Below are 18,208 nucleotides of genomic sequence, written 5' to 3'. Positions count from 1 at the left end.
TGTGTGTGTGTGTGTGTGTGTGTGTGTGTGTGTGTGTGTGTGTGTGTGTGGCGCGCGCACACATAGAGGCCAGAAGCATCAGGGGGAGCTGTTGTCCCTGATGGCTGTGAGCAACCTAGCTCGGTTGCTGGGAGTAGAACCCAGGTCCTCTGGACAAGCAGCGCATGCTCCTAACCTCTGAACCATCACTTCGGTCCCAAGGGCACCTTTCTTAATAAGGAAAGTAACTCCTCGGTACCCAGGCGCCAACCCCACACCGCAAGCATCGGCTTCCTTTGGGTTCCGGTCTGACTTCTCTTTATTATGATTCTTTTTAAACGTATAAATGTGTGGCAAGGAGGGACTGGGTGGCGGGGCGGACAGTTGTCACTCTGCTGCCGTGGTGTCTAACTCGGGGTGCAGGAGCTTTGCTGCCTCAAAGCAGCTATGCGCATGGTCGCCCTTGGAGCAGGGCTCCTTGCTGCTGGGGCGGCAGTCTTTGTCTGAGAGGTAGGGCAGGTTCTCCAGGCTCTCCTCCATGCAGGAATCCGAATGGAAGCCCTTGAGGGCCACCAGCCGGTAGCGCTTCCTCCGGTTCAGCTTGTAGACACGGATCCTTTCTTTTTCTGCCTCGGGGTCGGTGAGAACGCCATCCCAGCGCAGGCTCTCGTTGATCTGGTTCGAAAGGCTCTCTTCTGTTTCGCTTAGGGCGGGGCGACTGACACTGCACGAATAGGAAAGGCTGTGCCTGTTATCTTCTTTGTCTCTGGGCTCTGCCCTCGAACCATGGTCTTTCTGGGGATTTAAGATGTCATGGAAAGATGAAGAAAGTGGCTGACTCTTCCGGCCTCGACTGTGATGTTTATCTGCTGAGCAGACGAGGAGACAACGATTTGTGCCTGATAGGATGCCAGATCACCAGCGACCTAAGGGATCAGGCCTGCCTTTGCCCAGGGTTCAGAAGGCGGCATCCTCTCTGCCAGGACGCTCTGCTCAAGGTATGTCGGTGCAAGAGGCACCTTTTTCTTTTCGTGGTGCTGTGGACTTAACCCAAGCCTTGCACATACCAAACACAAGCTCTGCCATTAAAGTTGCACCCCAGCCCAGGAACCCAGAGGCTCCTGAGGCCAGGTGGGAAGGCCAGCCTGAGTCCTAGCATCCTGTTCTTTCTACCTTCCCTCAGCTTAACCTCACTATGAGGCTCACCAAATACTTTCCAGGCATGTGGCTCCATACCCATCTAGATGCTGTATGGCTGACAAAAGAGACAGAGCAGGGAGCTTCCTACATCAAACAATGGAATCTGAAAATACTCTTCTTTTTTCTTTAAAATGTTTTTTAAAGATTCATTTATTTTATACACCAGGAAATGCTTTTTTATCTTTAAAATGTTTTAAAAGATTTGTTTATTGTGTGTGTGTGTGTGTGTTTTGCTTGAACATATGTTCATATACCACGTGCATTCCTGGTGCCCAAGGACGTCAGAAGAGGGTATCAGATCTCCTGGAACTGGAGTTACAGATGGTTGTGAGCCAACATGTGTGTGCTGGGAACTGAACCTGGGTCCTCTGCAAGAACAAGTATTCTTAAAGGTCAAGCCATCCCTCCAGCCCCTCTTTTTTCTTTTCTTTTCTTTTCTCTCTCTACCCGTTTTGTTTGTTTTTCTGAGATGAACCTCATATATCCCAGGCTTCAGGCTCTATGTATAGCCTGGGATGAGCTTGAACTTCTGGCCCTCCTGCCCAGCTTCCACTGATTGAACTGCAAGCACACACCACCACCTCTGGGCTGTGCTGTGCTTGGGGTGGAACCCAGGCCTTCGTGAGTGCAAACATCCTACCAACTGCAGACCTAGCCCAGGAACAAGCCTTTGTGCTTTTCACTCTCCTTTCCCCCTTCACCTTCTCCTCTTCCTCCCGCTCCTCCCTCCCGTTTTTTCTTCACATTAATAGCACTGCAGAATTTCTTGTAAAATGCTATAAACAGTGATTCTTTGTCAGCTCCTCTTCCAAGCTTTGTTTTACTTTAGAAACATCTCAAGAAAGACAAGCAGAGAAAGGATAAAGGCAAAAATAGTAAATAAATAAATGTTCATCCTTGACATCTCCTTACCTTCCTAGTCTCTGAAAATGACGTGGTGTCCCCTGCTGCCCATCTGGGGTACACAACACTGTAACGCCTACAGCCAAAAGTCGCATCAAAAAGACAAAACAAGCCTCTGCGTGTTGCTGACACCCAGAGGGCTCCATTTTAGTGCCGTCCCACCTGAAGAAGTAATTGCTCCCTACTCAAACCACAACACCGTGGGAAGACTGCTGCTCCTTTCAGTGCCCGCTCTGCGCAAAGAGCCAATGCCCCACACCTGAGCCCAGGACTAGCCATTCAGAGGTCAGGGCCTCTCTGCCAGCGGCCAAAGCCACACAGGCGACACTGGGGTCACAGCACCCACGAGCAGGGTCGTTCTTCTTCAGAGTGGGCTCAGTGTGTTTGCTAGGACACCTGGAGGCTCTGAGCTTAGGGACAGGCAGGGGGTCTGGATTCCTGGATGGTGCTGTGCGTGTGTTTAGGTGTGCAGATGAAGGTCTGGGTGAGCCGGCCTAGAGCATGTCTCAGGTGTGATGTTGTGGGCGTCTGTGAGTGTAAGTGCCTGGGCGACCTTCGGGTGTGCAATGTTTGGAGGGCATCTCTGCACACGGGGATCTAGAAGGCCTGTGGGCATGTGAGGGTGTGGCTCCTGCACCTGAGTCTCTAGAGTACCTGTGTGGGCATGACACAGAGGTGTGCCTACGCATGTGTCTAGTATGTAGGTAGGGGTGCAATTTCTGTTGGCGTCTATGCAAGTGTCAAGCAGAACCCACACCTGTGTCGACCACGTGTGCGTGCATGACGAAGCCGCCACACTTTAGCTCTTAGTGTCATATTGCTCTAGGAAGGCGGTGTGAGGGGTGCCGGGTAGGCGGTGACAGGAGGGTGAGGCAGGGGCTGCCCCTCGGTGGAGGCCATGCAGAGGGCACTCTGTGTGCGTTTACGCGGAGCTGGTTCCTACCCTGCATGGACCCTTTAAAGGGCAAAGGGGTGGGGTGGGAACCAGGGGGAAAGGTTGGAGTCTGTTCGTGTGCGGGAGTGAGTATCAACTGCTATCTTCCCGTCTGGGCTAGTCTCTGTGACTCCAAACCTCCAAAGGTCTGTGAGGAAAGGTGGGTTTTGGCTGAGGGGGTAGGAAGCTGAGAGGAGGTGGGCGTAAAAAGCGCCGTCTCTGAAGGGCCGGAGCTCTTGGGGTGGGTGTCTGTGGGGTCTCTATGGGGTGGAGGGTTCTTAGAGGAGGGCGTGGTGTCTTTGGATATACTGGGAAGCTAAAGCTGGGAGACTTCGCGGCACTTAAGTGTCTCTGTGCTGGTGATCACGTGGACTTATGGGTAGGCTGGGCAGCTCTGGGCTGCCCTAAAGCGCCCTGCGTGGGGTCCAACGCCAGTATCTGGGTGTGGTGTCTATTTCTGGCCTGAGCTGGCCTCCGGGTTAGAGGGGCGTCTGTGGGAGGAATCTCAGGTCCGAGAGCCGAAGCAGCCTCTTACCGTCGCCCTTGCCGGACCCTTTGGTCTTTTTCTTCTTCTTTTTCTTCTTCACCTTCCGTTTGGCCAGCTCGGAGGCGTTGCCCACGATGGGAGGCAGCTTGGACCCGGGGGAGCCCTCCGCGCCGCCTTCCCGAGCCTCCTCCTCCTCCTCCTCGTCCTCGCCCTCCTCGCCATACTCCGCCGCCCCGGCCCCACCACGGCCGGCCATCCGCCCGCGGGACCGCATCCTGCGACTGGAACAGCCGAGGACCCGCACCGGGCGGGCTCCAGGCGCTCACTGCCCGCCAGGACCACGCGTCTCCATGGCGACCGCGCCACGCCGTGAGCGCAGCCAAGAAGTTGCCGCTGGGGGACCCGCCTGTGGCTCCCGCTGCACGCATGCGTGTTTTGTTCTCTTTGAAACCTGGTGCGTCAAGTTGCACAAGGCAAAGCAGGATAGATTGTTAACGCTTGGGCTGACAATAACATATCTCATCCACTTCTGGGTCGGCTAAAATGATGTCTGTTTTGTTTTGTTTTGTTTTGTTTTGTTTTGTTTTGTTTTGTTTGAGACAGGCTGTCATATACTTCCAGCTAGCTGAACTTGAATTCTGTTCTCTTCTACCCTCTCCTGCTGACCTACATCTGAGCACCCCACACCTACTCCTATAATAATTCTTTGTTTTGTTTTGTTTTTCGAGACAGGGATTCTCTGTGTAGCCTTGGCTGCCCTGGGCTCTCTCTATAGACCAGGCTGGCCTCAAACTCAGAGATCTTCTTGCCTCTGCCTCCCAGAGCGCTGGCATCAAAGGCGTGCGCCATGACCACCCGCTCCATGACAATTTTTATCAAGACTGTACTCATGGCCTGGGGAATTAGTTCAGTGGTAGGGCAGTGTCTCACCTATCCAGAATCACAGATTTAAAAGTCTAATCCTGGTGTGAGCTGTTGTTTGGGGTTTTTTTCCCCAGGTTGTTCTCCACGGGTCATGTTACCCAAACGTGGCTGCCGAGCGACTGAAATGTAGCTCCGGTGGTGGAGTGTTTGTCCGACATACATCAAACCCTGGGGCTGATCCCAGCACCCCATTAACTGCGGGTGGTGTCACATGCCTGTGCTCCCAGCACTGGGAAGGTGAAGACAGAAGGATGGGGAGTTCGAGGTCATCCTTGATCTTGACAAATTGAGACCAGCCGGTTCCAGTAGACACTGTCTAAACAACAACAATCAAAACCAAGTATGACTTCCGTGTACTTCTCATCCTGTAAGCCCTTCTAGAATCTCACCATTTCCACGGAAAGAGACAGTCAGATTCGATGCCTCTTCAGTCCAGTGGACTTGTTGACTTACTTGTAACAAATAGTGCGGGTCATGTGTGGGATGTAGCTCATTAGTTATCACACATCCGAAACCCTGGGCTTCCTACCTCCTCTTCCCTTCTCTACTCGTACCCTATCTCTCTCGCTTGCTTGCTTTACTTAAAGCTAACCTTAAAGATTTTAAATTTAGTGTGTGCATAGGTGTACATACATGTGCCACTGCATGCATGTGGGAGTCAGAGACGATCCAAGGTAGGTCCTGGGGATGGAGCTTAGGTCCTCCTGTCCGGTGCCAGGGGCTTTTCCTACTGAGCCATCCTCACCCACTGACTTGCTTGATTTTTTTTGTTGGTTTTGTTCTAATGAGTGAACCTGAGCCTCATAAATGCTAACACTGGTCAGGTGTTCTACCACTGAGCTACAACCTCAGCTCTGCGGCTTTCATTGTTCTGCGTGGGGTTGTGTGTGTGTGTGTTTGTTTGGAGACAGGGTTCCATGTAGCCCAGGCTAGCCTCAGACTCTGTGTAGCCAAAGATGATCCTGAACTTCTGATTCTCCTGCTGTCTTAGTTAGGCTTTCACTGCTGTGAGGAGGCACCATGACCACAGCAACTCTTACAAAGGAAAGCGTTTAACTGGGGCAGTTCAGGGGTTGATCTGTTATCATCATGGCAGGAGGCGTGGCGGCACAGGCAGACATGGTGCTGGAGAAGGAGCGAGAGTTCTATATCCTGATCAGCAGGCCACAGGAAAGAGAGACACACTCGGCCTGGCTGGAGCCTCTCAAACCTCAGAGCCCACGCCCACTGACACACTTCCTAACAGTGCCAGTGCCTGTAGGCCTACGGGGGCCGTTTTCATCCAAACCACCACCTGCCTTCACCTCTCTAATGCTGGGATTACAGTGTGCACAGTGCATATGGTGCCAGGGACTGAAGCCAGGGCCATGGGCAGGTGGTGCAACTGCGTTATCCCCACGCCCCCAGCCCTCTGAGGGCTCTTCAGAGAGTTTAGGGCCAACGCCTCTGTAGCTATAAAGAATCCAAATCTGAAGCTTATCGACTTATTGTCTTAAAAATCATTTTAAAAAACATTTATTTTATGTGTTTGAGTGTTTTCCCCAAACATATGTATGTTTATAATGTGCACATCTGTTGCCCGAAGAGGCCAGAAGAGGGCATCAGATCTCTGGGACTGGAGTTACAGATGGTTGAGAGCTGCCATGTGGGTGCTGGGAATCAAACCCAGGTCCTTTGCAAGAGCAGCTGCTGCTCTTCATCACTGAGCCATCTCTCCAGGCCAAGTTTATTGTCCTAATGGTGTCTTGATAAACAGAAACTGAGCATTCTAATGAAGCTGTTTTATCAATATTGTCCAAAGAAACTTTGCTACCAAAGTTTGCAGCAGTCCCTTATTATGAAGAATAAGTCTATAGTTTTGTTCAGGAGTCTTGTGGTCTTAAGACCTAAGGCATAACCCATCTCAGAGTAGTTTGTGGGCAAAGTTAAAGACCAACTTTCATATTTTTCCCCCAAATGGATTTCCAGTTGTTCCCCAAACTCCCATCAAAAAGACATTCTTTTCTTCCCTGGCTTTATTCAAAACTTCTTTTTTGAGACATGGTTTTGCTATGTAGCCCAGGCTGGCCCCAAATCAAAAAATCAAAATCCTTCTGCCTCAGTCTCTCAAGGGCTAGGATTATAGGCACATGCCTGGCTTGACTCAGAACTTTTTTTAGAAAACCAATCAACTTTGTGTTTGTGTGTGTGTGTGTGTGTGTGTGTGTGTGTGTGTGTCTAACTATTTCTATTTCTGGGCCCTCTATTTGCTTGTTGTTCCATTTGCCTGTAGTTCTACCACTATCATGCCATCTACATAATGTAGCTTTATATTTTTATTATTTTTATCTGTATGGGCAGCTTACCTTCATAAATGTCTGTACATGCCTGATGCCCACGCCAGAAAACAGTATCAGGCCCCCTGGAAGCTGGAGTTACAGAAGGTTGCAAGCCACCATGTGGATACTGGGAATCAAACCCCTGTCCTCTAGAAGAGCAACAATGTTCTTAGCCATTGAGCCATCTCTCCAGCCCCCTATAATTAAGTCTTACTCTCACATAGTTCAAATAATTTTTTTTAAGATTTATTATTCTGCATGCATTTGTGCCTGCACACCACAAGAGAGCACCAGATCTCATTATAAATGGTTGTGAGCCACCCTGTGGTTGCTGGGAATTGAACTCATGGCCTTTGGAAGAACAGCCAGTGCTCTTAACCTCGCCATCTCTCCAGCCTCCTGGTCCAAATACTTCAACTGGGATGCACTCTGAGTATTATTTTGACTCTTATAACTCCCTTGTTCTACAGTTCAAGTCTTCCATCTTTCTTCTTCACTCGGATGGGATCTAACCCATCAGTGCAGTTTTCAGAGGGTGCCAGCGATCCACGAGCTTGCTCCACACTCCGGGACGTGTTGTTCTGCAAAGGGCTTTCTGTTAGCCCGGCAGGATCCCTACTGTGTGCAGCGGTCCCTCACACAGCGAGCACTCAGCATCGGCCTGCCTGCTGCTGTCCTTGAGCAGTGAGGGCTGGCGGGCACTGACGAGTGGAGATCCGTCCCCAGAACCCACGTGGTGCCTGAGGAAACACTCTACAAAGCTGTCCTCGGCCCTCCTCAACATTCCGTGACACTGGCTCATGTGTGCATGCACACACTCTAGATAAGTGCAGCAGACCAAGAGCCACGTGAAACTTAAATGACAGCTGTCCTCTGTGCAGCCGGCCGTGGCTGGGTCTGGAGTTTGCTTGCAGATGCCCTTCTCCTGAGTACCGGTGCCGGCCAGCCAGCCAGGCTCTTCTTCGCCCAGTCTACCTTCCAGCTGCCCCTCCTTGTCCGAGCGCTTGGCTGGCTGGAGACAGCTTGGCCGTCTCTCTTCCAATGTTCATGAAGGTATCAAGGTTGTGTGGGGCCAGCCAGTGGCCATGAAAAAGAAGCATTACCTCCAGCGAGGGGAAATACTTTATGAACAATCACGAAAACCGCTTGCAAGGAAGGCTTTTGCAGGTTTTTTTTTTTTAATGTTTTTTTAATGGATTCTTTTGAGGATTCCATACGTGCACACAATTGTGTTTTGACCATGTTCATCTTCCCCAGCTCCTCTGCCTAACCTTTCTCAATGTCGCTCTCCACTTCCTCCCAACTTTGTGGGTGTCCTAGAACTCATCGTGTAGACCAGGCTGGTCTCAAACTTATAAAGATCTGCCTTTCTCTTGCCTCCCAAGTGCCCGGATTAAAGGTGTGTGCCTCTACACCCAGCCCATTCTCTTTTCCTTTTAATTATCCACTGAATCCAATTTGTACAGCCCATACCCTCACAGATATGGTGTTATCCCCTGGAGCATGGTTGACCCCAAAGATCACACCCTAAAGAAAACCTGAGTCTCCCTTCCCCTGAAGCCATCGTCTATTAATAGCTCTTCAGCTAGGGTCGGCACTCACGCGCCAAGCCCTCCAGGTTGCACTGCTGAGCGGTCGGTCTTGTGCAGGTCCCTCGAAAACAACCATAGCTGTTCTGAGCGCAGCGGTCCTGAGCTGGGGAGAGGGTTACAGGTGTTTTAACTGTGTGCTTTCACCTGGTCTCTGGTTTGGGTTCCTGCCTCCTTAGCCTGTGTCTCGGGATTTCTAACACACCTCCGTAACGAAATAGCCTCATAAGGTTACTGTGCTTGTTGGGTTTTTGTCAACTTGATACAAGCTAAGTCCCTGGAAGCAGGGACTCTCCAGGGACTCTCAAACAAGAAAATGCCTCCATCAGATTGGCCTGTGGGCAGTCTGGGGGGGCATTTTCTTGATTTATGACTGATATGGGAGGCCCCAGCCCATGGCGGGTGGTGCCACCCCCGGGCAGGTGGTCCTGGGTGCTCTAAAATAGGCTGAGAAAGCTCTAAGGGATTAGCCACTCCTCCCTGGTCTCTGCATCACCCGCCTCAGGTTTCTGCCTTAAGTCCCTTGTCACCTGAAAGTTAAATAAACCCTTCCTCCCCAGGCTGCTTTTAGTCAAGGTGATTATCACAAGAGAAAACAAACTAAGGCATCATCACTGTTTGTTTTTGTTTTGTTTTTTTGAGACAGGATCTCACCATGTAACTTTGGCTGGCAGGGAACTCGCTTTGTAGATCAGGGCAGCCTCAAACCGGGAAAGATTCCCCGCTGCCTTTGCCTCCTAAACACTGGGATTAAAGGCATGCTTCGCCAAGCCTGGACTTCTTTCTTTTTCAAAAGGATTTTATTTTGTTTCTATGTATGTATTTGTATCTCTGTGTGGATGTGTGCACAGGAATGCAGGTACCTGCAGTGTCCAGAAGCATCAGATTTACCTGGAGCTGGAGAGGTAGTTGTGAGCTACCCGAGGCGGGTGCCTGGAGCCCCTGAGCCCTCTCCACAGCCTGTTCCCTCCTGCTCCGAAGGGTTATTCCGGGACACCCTGTCAGCCTTCCTCCTTCCTTGGCATGCTTGACTGCACAGCAGCATCTGACACTGCTGATGTCCCCTGCTTTCTTTTTATTTGCCATTTGCTTTACTTCTCAGAAGGTTGTCTTAAATCAGGGACTCGCCGTAACTCACGCTGGCCATGAACTTGCGATCCTCCTGTCTTGGCTCCGCAGAGGCCAAGGTTACATGCATGGGTTACTAGATCCAGTTTCTCTCTCTTGAAATACTACATTTGCTTGGAGTTTTGGACATCTTGTGTTTCAGACAGCTTTCCCTTGCTATTAAAAAATAGCCGAGCTAAGCCGACCTATAGACAGAAAACTGCACACGGTGGCCCAGGCCTGTAATCCCAGTACTCGGGAAGCTGAGGCGGGCAGATGTCCACTAGTTTGAGGCCAACCTGGGCTACATAAGTTCTAGACTAGCCCAGACTACAGAATGACACGCTGTCTCAAAAAAGCAAAATAAGCTGTATAGGTTTTGGCCCATAATCAGTAGGTGCATTGCCCTGGGCCCGAGGCAATGCTTCCCAACATGGTGCAAGCCCAAGGTGGAATAAAATGGCTCTCCACGTATGGCTGGGAAGTGAAAGAGAAAGTGGGAAAAGCTGGGGTCCCACAAGCTCCTTGGGGGAACCTAAAGGCCTCTGAGGTAGACCCTGCCTTGGAGTTTTTGGCCCCTCTGATTAGTGTCACTCTATTGGGAGACGGAATGGCCGCACTGCATGCTGGTCCTGGGGTCACTCACTATGTGGGCCAGCTCTCCCTTCCCAGTTCTCAGTGCTCTCTCTCCCTGTCTTCTTTGTCTTGTCTCCTCATCATTTTTTTTTTAAGACAAGATCTCCTTATTATGTCATGTGGAACTATCTATGTAGCCCAGGAAGGCCTCAGACTCACAGAGATCCTCCTGCAGTGGCCCCCAACAGCTGGCATTCCAGGTGTGGAAGACCAGCATACAAGCTTGCCCATCCCTCTGTGCTGTTGACTTCCAGTGCTCTTTCGCCTGCACCCCACATATCACATCCAGCGTCCGGCTTACCCCCCACTGCACAGACTCACCAGTCAGGGAGGCCAAACACACAGCACTCTAGTGTGTAAGAAAGGTGACGTCAGCAGGCCCGGTAGCACACCCCTGTACTCTCAGTCCTTGGGTGAGTTCAAAGTCATCCCCATCTACATAAAGAGTTTGGGGCCAGCCTTATGTCAAAGAACTGACTATAAACATTATTACTGCCAGGCTGAAGAGGTGGCTCAGAGGTTAAGAGGCTGTTCTTCCAAAGGTCCTGAGTTCAATTCCCAGCAACCACACGCTGGCTCACAATCCTCTATAATGAGATCTGGTGCCCTTAACTGGCGTGTAGGCATACACGCAGGCAGAATGGCGTATAAATAATAAATGAATGTTTAAAAAACATTATTATTGCCTGCAGGAGAATAAGATCATTAGCCAGCTTTGAATCTATTACAACACAAGTCTGTACAGCACGTGTGAATGCTTGTACACATATGTACATATACAGATGTAGGTGTAGACTTTCTGTAGCATCCCTTATTCAGTAGAGTAGATGCGATACTCTTTCTTTTAGAAACTTTGTTTAATGTGTGCATGTGTGTGCAGGTGGGCATAAGTGCCAAGGTGGGGTATAGCCAAAAGAAAGTTTTTGAAGGCTGGCTCTCTCCTTTCACATAATTTTTTATTTTATGTTCATTGGTGTTTTGACTGCATGTGTCTGTATGAGGGCATCAGATCCCGTGGAACAGAAGGTACAGAGGGTTGTGAGCTGTCCTGTGAGTGCTGAGAATTGAACCTGGTCCTCTGGAAGAGCAGCCGGTGTTCCCAACCTCTGACTCATCCTCCAGCCCCTCACCTAGTTTTTGAGGCAGAGTCTCTCCTGTTTCTACCACTGTGCTGCTGCATACTCCACGCTGGCTGGACCACGAGCTTCCAGATGATCCTACTGTTTCTCCCTTCATCCTTGCTCTAGTAGTGCTGGGATGACTGACATGCACCACCACATCCATCTTCACTATGTAGCCCTGGCACGCCTGAACGTGCCAGAACGTGTGCAATAGACCAGGCTGGCCTGAACTCAGAGATCTGCCTGCCTCCACCTCCCAAATGCCTGAGCCATCACACTTGGTTTATGTACTTCTGACCTCTAACCCAGGTAGCTACCAACTGAGGTACATCTCCTGACCTAAGATTGATTTTTCAGAGACGAGATCTGGGTCCTGGACTGTCCAGGCTACCCTGGACCTCTGGCTCAGCTGGCCCTGCCACCAAGCCTTGCCCCCTGAGTTCAATCCTTGGAACCCTTATAGTGAAAGGAGAGAACTGACTCCTGAAAATTATCTTCTGAGTCCCCCTCCCCACAATCTTAATTGATTAAAAAATTAAAAAGACTTAGCCAGGGCTGGTGGCACATACTTGTAGTCTCAGCTACTCAGGAGGCTGAGGCAAGAGGATCAGCTGAGAGTACCAACACAACATGCTAAGACCCCAGTCAAACAATTGTCGCTTAGCTTCCATTGGCAATGGGCAACGCTCAGAGAACCTTGTTTATTTGTCTCCTCTGCCTGGCCAAGTTCGTTGAGGTCAGAGCATGTGCTGTGTGTAGCTGAAAGGCTGTAAGTGAATGAATGAATGATATAAGAAAATAGAACCCCTTGTCATCTCTCTACAAGGGACTATAACAGTATAGCCCTGTCTGATAGACAGGAACAAATTCAAAGTAACTTGCTCAGACTGTTCATGTTCATTAGCTATCAAGTGCTCTTTGAACCCACTGTCCCAGATCTTCATATCTGTATGCTTGTCTGTGTGCATGCATGTGTGTGTGTGTGTGTGGGGGTATTCAGGACCTCACACGCCCTCAGCATGCTCCCTGCCTCTGGTGCACTCTGTGGCATCTTCCACGGGGGAGCCCGTGGACGGTGTTTTCACAATCTGTGCTGGCTTCCTTGTTTGCACTTTCTCCTTGTGGTTCCTGTTGCTGCTGCGGTCAAGAGTGAGGGCTGAGGCGGCTTTCTCTGTGAGGATCAGATTTTGCCACTGTGGCTGGGTTGCTGTGGTAGGGTTTGTGGCTGTGTGGCTGCCTGCTGCCCGTACAGCCTGAGTGCCACAGCAGGCTGCTGTTATGGGTGCCTCTCTTGGTGCCCTCCTTCCCAAGCTGCCTGTTTTCCCCAGCGTAGGCTGTGCCCATGTTTCATCAGCACCAGCCTTAGATTTGGGGACAGAGGAGTCCCTGAGGTGAGTCTTGTGTTTCACAGGCTCCAGCTCAGCCTCTGCTGTGGTGCCCCCCACCCCCGCCCCGAGACAGAGATGCTGTAGGCAAGGCTCATGTCCATCAGATGCTCCTCCCCCCTTGTTAGTACCCAGACCTTTCAATTCCTTAACCAAATGGCCGTGGCCTGCTTGGAGAAACCACATGGGTTTCCCTCCTCTGGGCACCTGCAGGCCAAGGGCAACATGGGTAGAACCTGGAAAAGCAGGTCAAAGGTTCCAGACTTGTGTCCTCAAGGGACCATTTCAGAGTAAGTTAGGAACAGGAAGAGGAGGGGCAGACTGTGGGATGGCGCAGAGGCCCCTCAGCTTGGAAATTTGAAACTGAAATCTGGCCTACCAGATTGGAGTGAAGGTACATCTGTCAAGGTAGGCGAACGGCACGCATTTTACTTAACACTCTGTCAATTTAATTTGTAACGTTTAGTATTCACACATACGGCGCGTGGGTCCCTATGTCTGTTCTTGCCCTGGGCTTTGCAACTGTTAGACAGGCCTGGGGCGGACGGTACGTCTCTGTGGGATCGCGCTTGCCATGGCACACAGGGTTCCCTAAGTTCACCCTAGCACAGAAGCGGGAGACAGAAGAGGGTAATGCTAGTGCTCATTTGGGGGCTGGGCTGCCTGCTTGCCTATCCAGTGTGCAAAGCCCCAGTGCCCCAGTGCCCCAGTGCCCTGAAGCCCTGATGCCCTGAACATATAAACTGATCCCCAGCACTGTATAAACTGGCTGGGGCAGAGCACACCGTAATTTTAGCACTTGGGAGGTAGAAGCAGGAGTTCAAAGTTGCCCTTGGCCAGCCTGGACTACAAAAGACCCTTTCTGAAAAATAAAATAAAAAAGGGAGGGACTTGAAGAGGTGGCTCAAAGGTTGAGGGTGTTCAGTTCACCGGATGGCCAACAGCAGCCTATAGCTCTATCCAAGGGACCCACCACCCTGTCCTGGCCTCCGAAGGCAGCTGCACTGTCACGCCCTCCCACCCCCTCAACACACACACAGAGAAAAATAAAATCCTGAGGAGAAAAATTTAAACATAAGCATCAAAAGTGCCCACTCCTGTTAGAAGAGAACGCCTGCTCATTCTTACCCACCCTTTTCAGCTGCACCGGCCTCTGCCAGGGCTTCCTTTCATACCTCACATACCCCTCAAAAGGAGGAAAGGTGAAGCCAAATCCTACGTCCAGATGGCCACTGTCTGGAAACGTCTTATTTTTTTTTCCCCTCCTCCTCTTCTCCTTGAGACAGGGTCTCTCTGTAGACCAGATCACAGAGATTTGCCTGCCTCTGTCTCCTGGGGAGAAAACTATGCACCACTACACCAGTTTTGTAACAGTTAAGCTGCTGTGGGACAAAAAACCAACAGGGTAAACTGAGGAAAGGGGTGACAGGCAGGGCAGCGTCAGGCTCACAGACACCTGCTACCTCTCTCATACTCTCCCTGGTCCCTCTGGTGTCCCTACTGTTCCTGAGCGCTGCTGTGTGGGGTGGGGGGTGTGTGTGCACAGGTTGTGTGCCTGTGCCCTCGGGCTTGAGCACGTTTCCGGGGATTGAACCCAGGGCCTCGTGCATGCTAGACAGGCGCTCTGCCGATCAGCCACGTCCTGGGCCCTGCTGAGGCATCTTGCTGCAGCTTTTCCCCCTCATCCGAAGGCCTCGTTATCGGACAGGCTGTCCTTAACGGCATCTGTCTGTGTCCTTCCTGCCTGAAGTCTCCCGATAGCCGGCTCCGGCACTGGACGTGTGCACCCAGGGGTTTCCCTCAGCGCTCTCTGTCCTCGCTGGAGCACAGGCTGCAAACCTTTAGTTCTGCCCATCGATGAACCCCCAGCCCTCAAACAACAACATACAAGTGTGCAACGAAGAGTGTGGTGGCTCACATTTGTGACCCCAGTATTTGGAAGGCTGAGTCAGGAGGATCGCTAAAAAAATTGAGACTGTTTGAATTTCACCTCAATTTTTTAAAAAAATGGTACGACATGCAGAGGCTTAGAGCATATAAAGCTGGTATCAGGATCTGATATCAGGTATCAGGTATCACATCTGGTTTCAGGATGCAAAGACACAGTAAAAGTGCAAATGGCTGCAAGAAACTAGGAGACCTCCCTTCCTTGCTTACAGTGAGACAGATGATCTTGCTCTGTAGCCCAGGCTGACCTTGAACTTTTGACCTCTCCACATTACACTCCTGGGGGCTAGCTATAGGCTTGTGTTCCTAGGCCCAGTGAAACCCAGTTCTTGCTGCTTTGTTTTGTTTTGTTTGCTTTGTTTTGAGATAGACTCTCTTGTAATTCAGGCTGACCTCAGACTTGTTTTGTAGCTGAAAACAACTCTGAACTTTTTTATCATGTCATGTGGTGGGGTGTTTTCCTTGCATGCATGTCTGTGCACCAGCAGGCCTAGTGCTGGTGGGGTGCCGGGGGAGGATGCCGGATCCCCTGGAACTGGAGTCACAGATCATTGTGAGCCACTGCATGGGTGCTGGGAATGGAAGCCAGCGCTCTAGTGCTGAGCTCCTCTCCAGCCTGACCATGACCTTTTGATTCTCCTTCTTTGACCTCCTGACTGCTGTGTGTAGCACCATGTTTTGCACAATTATTTCTTTTAAAAAATACATTCTTATTTATTTATGGTGTGTGTGCGCAAATGTGCCGACATGCATCATGGCAGAGAACAGCTTGTGGAAGTTGGTTCTCTCTCCACCGCGTGTGTCTGGGGGGATTGAATTTAGGTTGTGAGGTTTGGCAGCAAGCACTCTCAGCCGCTGAGGTAGCTCAGTGGTCCCCTGGCATACTCGGTTCTTGAGAAGATTTTCTCTAAGGTTTGGGAAGAAACCAAGAATGGGACAATTACAGGGAACTTTTGCCAGACTGGAAGCCTTTGTTTCTGAAGCAGGGTGATGGGTACCTTGCTAAGTTCTACCCTGTTCTTTAGACCTTTGGCAGGTCCAAAATTCATTGTGTCTTCCAACAGCAATTTGCAAGTCTAATAACAATTTGGATTTGGGTTTTTGAGACAGAATTGTACTGTTTAGGTTAGGTTGGCTCGAACTCACTGTGGAGCCCAGCTACATTTGAACTCATGGCTTTCCTCTTGCCTCAGAGATGAGGTGTGCCACCATGCCTGGATTTTTTAAAAAATTACTTCCTTGTTTATTTCTCTATGCTTAGGAGTGTTTTGCCTGCATGTGTGTCTGTAGTGCATGCCTGCCTGGTCCTGGCAGAGGCCAGAGGAGAATGTCAGGTCCCCTCCCTGCATGGAGCTTCGGACAGTTGTGTGATAGCCCTGTGGGTGCTATAAGTCAAACCCAGGGCCTCTGCAAGAGCTGAGCCATCGCTCCAGCCACTGGATTTTTTTTTTCAACCTATACTTCTCACTAATGTTCTTTTATGAGCCAAATTCTTCCTCTGCTCTAATCCGCATGCCCTGTTACCCAGCAACTTTGCTAAGCAACCATGTTTGGATATAGGATCTGTGAAGGTTTATAAGAGCTAAATGCTTTAGGTGCGCCACCGATCCCGGCTAAGGCAGGAGGATTGCCAGATCCAAGGGTTTGAGATCAGTCTGAGCAATACAGCAAGAACCAGTTTCAAGGGAAATGGGGCTGATGGTAAGGTTACTTGAAGGGCCCTTCAATCATGCTAGGTGTCCTATAAGAAAACCAGATTAGATACAGTCACACACAGAGGAGGCAAAAGGGCAGGCAGCCATCAGCAAGCTAAGAGGAGACCTGGGAAGAAGCCAGCCTGTGGCCCTTCACCTCAGCCTTCTGGGCTAGAGAGCTCAGTGTCCACACAACTCCTGCTTAAGCGCTGTTGCTCTCGTCTGCGCCCTGTCTGTGGGGCTTCCCGGTGGCGGCCCCAGAAAATGAAACGGCTCCTTTTGTCCTCCTCCTCCACCTCGCTTGGAACATCAGCTTTCTGTGCTGTTTCCTGTTTTCCACCTGAGAGCTGGCCTGCCCTGTGACCTCCTGGTGAGCAGAGAAGCTCAGCCTACTTAATGCTGGGTACGGAACGACTCACCATCACTTCTGCCCATCTCCAGATTTTGACGTTTTCAGACCCCATCTTTGAGGATTTGGGCCTTGGCTATCCAGGAGCTGGGACTCCAGAAAGTAATGTGGATGATGAAATTCGGCAGGGCCAAGGAAGGTTCTGTTATGAAGGGCTGGGTGTGGGTTTGTGGGGAGGTGGACACAGCTCACAGGGAAAATCACCCAGCCGCCCACCCATCCCATCTAGAAGCTGTGTCCTGGTCCAGCAATGTGCAGACTGCTTAGGTCTGAGCTTGGTTTTGCTTCTTATTAGCTATGTTGTTATGAATTTAAGATTACTGGGAATTTTTACCCAGCTCAGCGCCCCAACATTTTAACCTAAGCCACCATTGCAATATGCAATTAAAGCAATAGCTAGTAGGGGCTGAGGATGGCTCAGGGAAGTGTCCGCCAACCAAGCTTCAGGACGGTCAGCACCCAATAAAAGCCTGGCTTGGAATGTCTCTGTAACCTAGGGCTGTGGGTGGGAGACAGGCAAATTCTCGGAGTTCACTGGCCAGCATGAGCTCCAGGTGGAAGAGATCAGGGAAGACACCTGGCATTGACCTCTGGCGTCACACACACATGTCCATGTACACACGTGTGTATACACACTAACATGGGCAGACACCCCACATGAACGACGCACACATGTGCATGCACACACGAGCATCAATGGTAAAAGGAGCAGAAGCAGAGTTAACCAATGCTGCTTGTTGGGCAGAGACATAGACAGAAGGGTACAGTCACCCCAAGTTCACATCCAGAGCCCTGGCACGAACTTTAGGTTTAGACTGGGGAACAACCGGAGCAGAGGAAGAGAGGCTGCAAACTCTAGCGGCCCTGGCTACGGTGAGGACCATGCTCCATCTTCTCACTTCTGCTTCTGCAAGTTTGGAGGTTGTAATCACTGTGGGTCACCTACAGGGGCAAACTTGTCCCCAGGAGAGCACACCTGGGTGTCAGACAGCCCTCCGTGGGTGGGAGGCTCCCTGTTGCCGGGTAACAGGTAACTTCTGGTTTTAATGATAAAGATGTGCTTGTCCGTCAGCCCTGATGCTCCTTCTAGCTAAAGTAACTGCAGCGTTAGGGCAATGCCGGAATGCCGGTCCTCTAGCCAACGTGTAGTGGCCTCGTGGGCCAAGTGGGCAGCAGTGCTTATCAGCAAAAGCGCTTTCTAAGTGCCCATTCCAAAGGGAAGATGGGCAAATTATATAGCCTTTCTGTAGTTCAGTTTTCTCATCTGTGTGTGTGAGAGGGAGACGGAGGGAGAGAGAGGCCTATCAATCTCTACGTTGTTTTTTGGTTTGTTAAAAAGTTTTAAAAGCTGTATTTATTTTTATATGTATAAGTGCTTGCATGCATGCATGTGTGTGCCCCACACACATACAGTGCCCTTAGAGGCCAGAAGGGTGTCAGATCCCCTGGAACTGGAGTTATAGACTATTGTAGCCATGTAAGTGCAAGAGCAGCACCAAGTACTCTGAGCCATCTCCCCAGCCTGTTTGTGTTTGTTTTCTTGAGCCAGAGTCTCAATTGTAGCCTTGGCTGTCC

At 50.6% G+C, this 18,208-nt stretch overlaps 1 protein-coding gene across 2 annotated transcripts; it reads right to left on the bottom strand.

Moving 5' to 3' along the window:
• Positions 1-274: 274 nt before the first annotated feature.
• Positions 275-3,906, bottom strand: Liat1 (ligand of ATE1). Of its 2 annotated transcripts, none has more exons than XM_055620257.1 (2): positions 3,552-3,906; positions 275-848 (listed from the first exon to the last, which is right to left on the bottom strand). In XM_055620257.1, the coding sequence occupies exons 1-2, from the start codon at positions 3,775-3,777 to the stop codon at positions 367-369; spliced, it is 708 nt and encodes a 235-aa protein (XP_055476232.1). In that variant the 5' UTR covers positions 3,778-3,906; the 3' UTR covers positions 275-366. The 2 variants fall into 2 exon arrangements, with proteins under 2 accessions (XP_055476232.1, XP_055476233.1); XM_055620258.1 differs by having other exon boundaries at positions 275-845.
• Positions 3,907-18,208: the final 14,302 nt, after the last annotated feature.

This window comes from Psammomys obesus, unplaced genomic scaffold (genome assembly GCF_907164565.1).
Source record: "Psammomys obesus unplaced genomic scaffold, mPsaObe1.curated_primary_1811, whole genome shotgun sequence".
In the NCBI taxonomy this organism is placed as follows: Eukaryota; Metazoa; Chordata; class Mammalia; order Rodentia; family Muridae; genus Psammomys; species Psammomys obesus.
Note: the sequence above shows the minus strand (reverse complement) of the source record. Positions and strands in the feature narration are given on the sequence as shown.